Below are 8473 nucleotides of genomic sequence, written 5' to 3'. Positions count from 1 at the left end.
TTCAAGGGCTGTTCTGCTGCTCTCATACGTCTACTTCACTCGATATACATTCACACTTTAGACACATTTAGCAGACGCTTTTATCCAAAGCGAAGTACATTTGTCAGAAGAAAGAGGAAAAAAAACAACATATCTGTCAGTAAGGATGTTCATAGAACCAAGAGCCAAGCACTAACAATCCCTAGGTTAAGCCATTCCCCGTACACAACAAAGACAGCTAGGATAAGACCCTACACAATGCTAAGTACTGTTTATAGTTCTAATGGGTATAGAATTGAAAGGATTGATAGATACAGAATCTCACATGCACACCGTCCAGCCGACCCGTTTGCTTAACTGTGTTGGCTGCTGGTACCTTGTAGTACTTGGCGCAGTTGGAGAAGATGAGCCGGACGTCGGTGATGAACTGGTCGGGCGCCACGTAGCGCGTGTCCCCCGGAGACCGGGACTCCAGCCTCCGCTTCACGATGGAGAGGTCCATGGGCGTCTTGATCAGCTCCTTGTAGCGCCTCGTCTCCTGGGGGGGGGGGGGGGGGGGGGGGGAGACACAGACAGGGGCTCTGTGTTAGAATATACTGTAGAGGAGAGCTTTCCCCCCAACCATAGACACTGAAGCCTCTTGGGTCTGTCTGGTATGGATGTGGGGTCGTGGGAGATTTGTGATTTATAAGCTGTAGTTATTCAATTATATATTTGTTCATTTACATAGTGGGGGGGGGGGGATGACACAGACAGGGGCTCTGTGTTAGCCGGCTGACACAAAGCACGCTCTGGCTAACGATGTACCGCTAGCAAGACGTGCTCACTTCCACTCGCGCAGGCGGGGCTAACGATGTGCCGCTAGCAAGACGCGCGGCCCCGGGTACACAACTCGGGTTCGAGATTGGTCCTAATTCTAGTTGCAATGACGCTGGGCTGTGTGGTGGAAGGCGTGGCTTCTCAGCCAGTGTAAGCCAATCAGGTACCAGTTCAAGCCCCCCCATGTGCACCAGAATATCTGGGTTACAACCGTGTCCACCCCAGATGTGACTTTGTAGGGAAAACCAGTGGACATAGTTCTGCTAATGGCAAGAGGACATACATATACTGTATAGGAGAGCTTTCCCTAACAGTGAAGCCTCTTGGGTCTTTCTGGTATGGATGTGGGTTTGTGGGAGATTTGTGACTTATAAGCTTTAGATATTAAATTATATATTTGTTCATTTACTTATGAATGAGTGAAGGATTTTTTTTCTTTTTAAAAGTGTAAAAGGTCTCTTAAAAAGGTGACATATACCACCAGCCAGGTGTGAGGTCTAGCCGTTTTGAAAATCTGAGTCCAGTGACATCACTAGTGGGCGTGTCCACCTAGATCTGTGCTGGACAGATCGGTCTACCAGCCTACCCAGTGGACTGCAGCAAACTTTGCTCATCTATCCGGCTGATCACACTCACAACTGGTGGTATAATATGTCACCTTTAAAGTTCTCTGTACGCATGCCATGGCTGTGGTACCGATGGCATGGCGGCTTGCTGGAAGTCGACGCTGAAGTCGTTGACGAACAGCCGGAGCAGCAGACCCTCGAACAAGCCGGGAGAAAGAAGAACAGGCCAGGACCGGTTTGTTGGTCCTCCTCCGTGGGGTGAACATCACAAGGACACACCTTCAGTCAGGGTTACGAGAACATTCATTCAATTGGTTAAAATGTATATCTAGATCTTCATAGATATATAATCAGTAATTACACTCATGATAAATATAATACTAGTAACCAGTGGCGTCACTAGGCTGCAAAAATATCCGGGGCTTTAATTAGCCCCGAATGTAATCTTTGGGTAAAAAAAGAAGAAAGAAAAATGAAATTCAATATTTATTGATACATTTACTGGTAACTATGGAATGCATCAATTCAATTCAGTCTAGAAGTGATGAAATTATTCTAGTCACTGATGGTAGTTAGTTATTTAGAAAGAATTATTTTCTTTAAAAAAACATTGTACCTATGTAAATACTTTAGAATATTAATACATTCTTGTTGAAGCCACGACAAAGAGAGCACTGTGTCGAGCGTGACACTGCAGGGTTCCCAATGCCTCTGAATTATTCAGAGGCATAATAATACTCAACAGCTCACATAGGACACTGTTGAATTAGATTCTTTTTTTTACTCTCAAAGTGCACCAGATTGATGCATTTCACATTGAATGGTAAAAAAAAATGTAGTGAAGGGGGGTATTCTATCAACACACTCGTTTTGATTGATAATATTAAATTCATTAATTTTTTACAAATATTTTAATAAAAAGTAATAACTTATTCTTCAATAGCTTCCATTGTATGTGACCAAGTGTCTCCACATTATTCCAGAATTTTTTCCTCTCAAAGTGCACCAGATTGATGCATTCTAGGTTAAAAGGTACCAAATTTTCGGTGTCGTCGCATGGCGGGAGAAAGCAGCTCCCGGCAGAACGAGCAGAACCACTCGCCACTAGAGGGAGGCAGAGAGAGAGAGACAGAGGGTTTGATAGCGCTCCCAGGGGGGGGGGGGGGGGAGAGAGAGAGAGAGAGAGAGAGAGAGAGAGAGAGAGAGAGAGAGAGAGAGATGAGTGATATGAGAGAGAGAGAGATGAGTGATATGAGAGAGAGAGAGAGAGATGAGTGATGAGAGAGAGAGAGAGAGAGAGAGAGAGAGATGAGTGATATGAGAGAGAGAGAGAGAGAGAGAGAGAGAGAGAGAGAGAGAGAGAGAGATGAGTGATATGAGAGAGAGAGAGAGAGAGAGAGAGAGAGAGAGAGAGAGAGAGAGAGAGAGAGAGAGAGAGAGAGAGATGAGTGATATATGAGTGATATGAGAGAGAGAGAGAGAGAGAGAGAGAGAGAGAGAGATGAGTGATATGAGAGAGAGAGAGAGAGATGAGTGATATGAGAGAGAGAGAGAGAGAGAGAGAGAGAGAGAGAGATGAGTGATATGAGAGAGAGATGAGTGATATGAGAGAGAGAGAGAGATGAGTGATATGAGAGAGAGATGAGTGATATGAGAGAGAGAGAGAGAGAGAGAGAGAGAGAGAGAGAGAGAGAGAGAGAGAGAGAGAGAGAGAGAGAGAGAGAGAGAGAGAGAGAGAGAGAGAGAGAGAGAGAGAGAGAGAGAGAGAGAGAGAGAGAGAGAGAGAGGGTTTGATAGCGCTCCAAAGGGAGGGAGAGATGAGAGGGAGAGAGAGATGAGAGGGAGGCAGAGACATGGAGACAGGGTTTAATATTGCTCACAAGGGAGGGAGAGAGATGAGAGGAAGGGAGAGATGGAGAAAGAGGGTTTGATAAGAAAGAGATTAAAGTAAAGAAACTGTTAAGCATTTCAGCTGGTAGAGCTTATTCTTACGCTCCGGCTCACCAGCAGTGAGCCACTCCCAGAGGTAGCATGACGACCAGTTATCCACCAGCTTAACATTACCCGACAGCAGGATTGTGACAGTAGTTTATTATTGTTTGCCACTAATCGTCTGATCCGTCATGAAATCAAGTGTTCTTCATGAAACTGTAGTGATACTACTGCACTCCATAATGGTATTAAAGGTAACCAATTTTCCCATATCGCACGGCAAGTAAACATTGACTTGTCATTCAGAGTAATTCAGTTGGTTGAAACCTCACCGCTAGTTGCTGCTACATTTTACACACTGGACCTTTAACAATGTTGACCATTTTAATTTGATGTCGACTTATTCCTATTTTTGTTTCGCTCCCCATGTGTCATGAAAATATTTTGCCCTGGGAGGCTACCTGCTTCGCCCGTGCCCAGAACATACTGACTCTTTGTTGATAGTAGGTGGGCAATTAGCCACCAGGACTATAGACTGGATTGTAGGGCGGAGCTATTTTCCTTTTTCCTCACCTGGTGCACGGCCGCTATGTTCTGATAACAGTGTGTCATAATCTGCTAAGTCCAGGGCGCACCTTATGTCTCGCGGCAGTCTCAACCAAAACAAGTTGCAGAACGGCTCAGGTGGACCTTTCGCGTCCAAAGAGAACACGCACTGCAGGTTGTGGTTCTCTATCAACCATCAGTGGCGCGCCCTCCTAAACCGTAGGCTCTAATGTGTGCATTCCCGCCGCTTCAGTTGATCCATTCTCTTTTGGGAGTGAGTCAAACAGGAGGATCTGTCCCTCATCCTGGTGGCCCCGGAGAGCCGTCTAGCTCTGTGGTTTCCATAACTAGCGGTGTCATGGCTGGTCTCAGTCAGACCGGTTGCACTATCACAAGCGCACGGGACAGTGCATCACCCGCCCTATTTGTCGGTGTTGGCTTCGGATTGGTTGATCCTGCAGGGCCGACGATGCCAGCAGTGGTTACCAACACTATCCAGAGGGCCTTAGCTCCTTCCTCTTCCGCCCTCGTCGTGGTGAAGACAACAACCACGATGACGCCGGTTCTACAATGAATTATTAAGAAAGAAGACTAATTTGATAATGTGCCCACTAATTACGTAATATGATTGTCACATTAACTATCTATAGTTTCTGGAGGCTTTGGACTGTTTGGACATCGCAAAGTAGTGGTTAGGGTTAATGTAGCTCAAAATATATATTTTCCATTTGGGAGACCCGGAGGTGGACTGTCCCCCATGCCCCCTCCCCTTTCCCCTTCTCACACAGCTTCTGTGCACAGCACCCTCTCAGCAAGCAGGGGCGCCTGCAGCTGCAGGGAGCGCCCATTTGGCAATTCCCCACACAGTGATGCAATAGATAATAGAAAAACAGATTTTTTTTTTTTTAAGTGCTCGTTGTGCTCCCCATGTGTCATGAAAATATTACGCCCTGGGCGGCTTCCCGCTTCGCCCGTGCCCAGAACCGCTACTGACTCTCTGTTGATAGTAGGTGGGCAATCAGCCACCAGGACTATAGACTGGATTGTAGGATTTTAGGGCGGAGCAAAGGCTGCCTATAAAACAGAAATAGGACACAGGTTAGTTACATTTTGTCTTAAAGAAGAAGGAGCTGAATTGTATCTTGCTGCTGGTGAGTAAAGAAATTTCAGTTGGTAGAGCTAATTCTTACGCTCCGTTAGTAAGTTGGCAATCAGCTAGTTTCGGTCAGTTTTGCGGACAATAGACTAGATTGTATCTGGCAGATGCAACATAGCTGCTTTAATATCAGTCACTGTCCCTCGTCTATACCAGTGGTTTCTCAAATGTTTCATACCGTGTACCACCTCAGAAAATATTTGTCTCCCAAAGTTCCACCATTATGACGATGTAGTCAAATATAACAAAATAGAGTAGCGTAGTCCTGCGGCCCTGTTCAGCTACGCACAGCTCACGCAGGAGGCACATTTATTCTTAAACATAGACGAACACCTGACAAACATACACGACAAAAGGGCGGTCATGTTCCCTGTAGTAATCTATCCTGGTATTGTGCTGGCATGAGGGTGATTAGGCTTCACATTACGGTTTCTGAGTGTAACCATGGCGGGGCGCCATGATGTCTATTTAGGCCCCGTCTTGCTTCTATCCACCATCTTGTATCCCTCAGGTGACCATTATCAAAGCGCACCTGCAGTGGGCCAATCCCAGAGGTACCATGACAGCCAATTACCCACCAGCTTAATATTATTCAACAGTAGGATCGTGATAGTAGCAAGCTGGAATTTCCTGATTTTAGGGGCAAAGCCACTTGGCCTGCAGCGGGCAATTTCTTTGAGGGCACAAAGGAAACATGCCAGGGCATCAAGGCTATAAGTTAAAAAACATGATTTTGATTTCACTTAAATAGGCAAATCCATTTCCAAAAAGCATTAATGCCTTTTTAATAAACAGTGCGACACTTCTAGGGAAATTGTTTTGCAGTTTTTATCTGCATCTTGAAGAGCCGTTTTGTGATAATTCTCCACTTCTTTTTCAAAAGGGACAAAAACGAGTGAATTTGTTGAATTTTGTTAAATGTTAAAACCATGTGTTGTTCAATTTTGGGACAATTGCTGTACTGCCTATATCAGAATCAAAAAAATGTAATATAAATAAAAATGGCCCACCCTACTTCGCAAAAGTCCACCCTGTTGAAAAGTCCTGGCTATGCTACCGCTTAGCGTCTTCAGCGTCTCCAGGAAATTTCGGTTACAAAGCTTAACCCTTTCTCGGACGTGGACATCAACATCAACCACTGCACTGACACCTTGGCATTGTATTTAAGAAACTGTAGCGATACTACTGCACATCGTAATGGCATTAAAGACAACCAATATTCCTGTGCCGCAGTGCAAGTAAACATTGGTTTGTTATTCAGTGTAATTCAGTTGGTTGCAACCACACCGCTAGTTGCTACTAAACATTACAAACTGGACATTTGACAATGTTGAAGATTTTAATTTGATGTTGACTTATTTATATTTTTTGACTACAGAAAAATGGCCGGAAACCCTGCGGACCAGGGCCGCGACTTCGACCGCTCTCCAGAGAATTTGAAGGCAATATTAAGGAAAACTTTTCGTCTTAAGGAGTTTCGGGACAATCAACTTGAAGCAATTAATGCAACTTTTGAGGAAAAATATGTCTTTGTTGTTGGTGATAATGGTTGGTAATGCAGACTGCATGATCCAATATAAACGCATAGAGACCCGTAAAGACACAATCTGACACAGCTCTCACAATGACATCCTTTCTATGTATCAGGTGCTGGTAAAAGCCTGTGCTACCAGCTACCAGCCTGCTTGTCTGCTGGAGTCACTGTGGTGATCTCTCCACTCATCTCCCTCATCCAGGACCAGATCCAGAAACTCACAGAACTGGGTGTAAGTGGGACCCATGCTATACTTGCTCTGTGGGTTGAAAGAGGGATATTAGTTTTAAAGCACTTCATTTAGAAAAACCCTAGCTGGGTATGAAAGGTGTCATCTTCTTATTCAGATTGAGGCCAGGACTCTCTCGGGTGATAAAGGTTGCAGCGATGCAGATAGTATCTACCAACAGTTGTCTGAAGAGGATCCGATAATCAAACTGCTCTACGTCACCCCCGAGAAGGTAGAGAATGCATAATCAACAGAGAACCGTCTGGTTGCTGATTGGCTCCAACTGTATTGAAGTATTATTGAAAGTATTTATCTTGTTTGCCTGTGCTCTGCTCTAGGTGAGAATGAGTGATCCACTGATCGAGGCTCTGCAGAGCCTGAGAGTCCGAGGTCTTCTTGCTCGGTTTGTTATCGATGAGGCCCAGTGCATCAGTCAGGTGTGTTAAGTATAAACACTACCGTACGTTCTAGAAGTAGTGACACTGTGGTTCTATCCCAGCAAACGGGGTAACCCATGTCCTCGTTTTGCTTCACAGTGGGGCGACAACTTCCGGCCAGACTACGGGACGTTGAATGAGCTGCAGCAGGACTTTCCGGGGGTGCCCATAATTGCTGTGTCAGGCCCCATCGCGCCCCACATCCAGGAGGACATCCTCAAAAGGCTGCAGATGACCAAGCCTCAGGTGTAGGTGTTCCGGCGCTCATTAAGCTCACAGCAACAGAACCTTGCTGCTAATTGTTCCTGCTCGTCGTGTTTTGTTTTGTTTATTCACAAGAGCATCATATTCATGATGGCCTGATTGCAGGTTCACCATGAGCTTTAACCCAACAAATCTAAAGTATGCCGTGAAGACCAGAACACTGGATAGGGGAACGGACTGCATTACCTGGATCAAGGAGCACTATCCACGTATGTCTGTGCACATGTTTCTCAGGTCCTCTCAGACCAAGAGGAAAACTTCAAAATATCACACGTTTTCCATTTTCCATAATAATGTACAACATACTGCTGATATTTTCTCTCCGGGCTTTGCGAGTTGCAGATGACTCAGGCATCGTGTACTGCTGGAGACAAGACGACTGTGACAACATGGCAGACAGCCTGAACAAGGCAGGCCTGCTGGCATGTTCATATCACGCTGGGAAGACTGGTGAATACAGAGAGAGTGTGCAGAACAGGTGGAAAGAAAATAAATGCCAGGTAGGTTTATTTACCTTTCTTTTATTTGAAGTATTGAGGATGTTGGTTGCATTGGGGTTGCATAAAAAATGTCCTGTCCACCTCTACTCGTAGAGTAGTGATAGTGTTGGTACGGGTTAGGCATATTGCTCAAGGATGTATACAATTGCTGCAGTGCAGAGAATGGGGTTCATAACCTTTTTGCTGAGAGTCAAATACCTATCCGCCTCCGTTCTAAAATGTGCTGTAAGTGGCTTTGGAGAATAGCGTCTGCTAGAGGACTAATTAATACTAATAAACATAACTACATCGGTAGGTCATCTGTGCCACCATAGCCTTTGGCATGGGCATCCACAAGCCGGACGTGCGGTACGTGATCCACAGCGTTCTGCCCAAGTCCATGGAACGCTACCAGCGGGAGACCGGGCGGGCCGGCAGGGACGGGAACGTGTCCCACTGCATCCTGTTTTACAACTACAAAGACTATGAAGACCTTCGCTATGTCATCAGCCGTGTGTCTTGCTCCATTTAA

At 45.5% G+C, this 8473-nt stretch overlaps 1 protein-coding gene across 1 annotated transcript; it reads left to right on the top strand.

Moving 5' to 3' along the window:
* Nucleotides 1–6375: 6375 nt before the first annotated feature.
* LOC130372862 (recQ-like DNA helicase BLM) lies at nt 6376–8473 on the top strand. Its single transcript, XM_056579022.1, has 8 exons — nt 6376–6546; nt 6646–6764; nt 6880–6993; nt 7100–7198; nt 7298–7446; nt 7568–7671; nt 7805–7962; nt 8258–8473. Exons 1-8 carry the CDS (start codon nt 6381–6383, stop codon nt 8471–8473), a joined length of 1125 nt encoding a protein of 374 aa, XP_056434997.1. The 5' UTR covers nt 6376–6380.

Source organism: Gadus chalcogrammus, chromosome 19 (genome assembly GCF_026213295.1).
Source record: "Gadus chalcogrammus isolate NIFS_2021 chromosome 19, NIFS_Gcha_1.0, whole genome shotgun sequence".
In the NCBI taxonomy this organism is placed as follows: Eukaryota; Metazoa; Chordata; class Actinopteri; order Gadiformes; family Gadidae; genus Gadus; species Gadus chalcogrammus.
The sequence above is the reverse complement of the archived record's forward strand: the minus strand, read 5'-3'. Positions and strand labels throughout refer to the sequence as shown.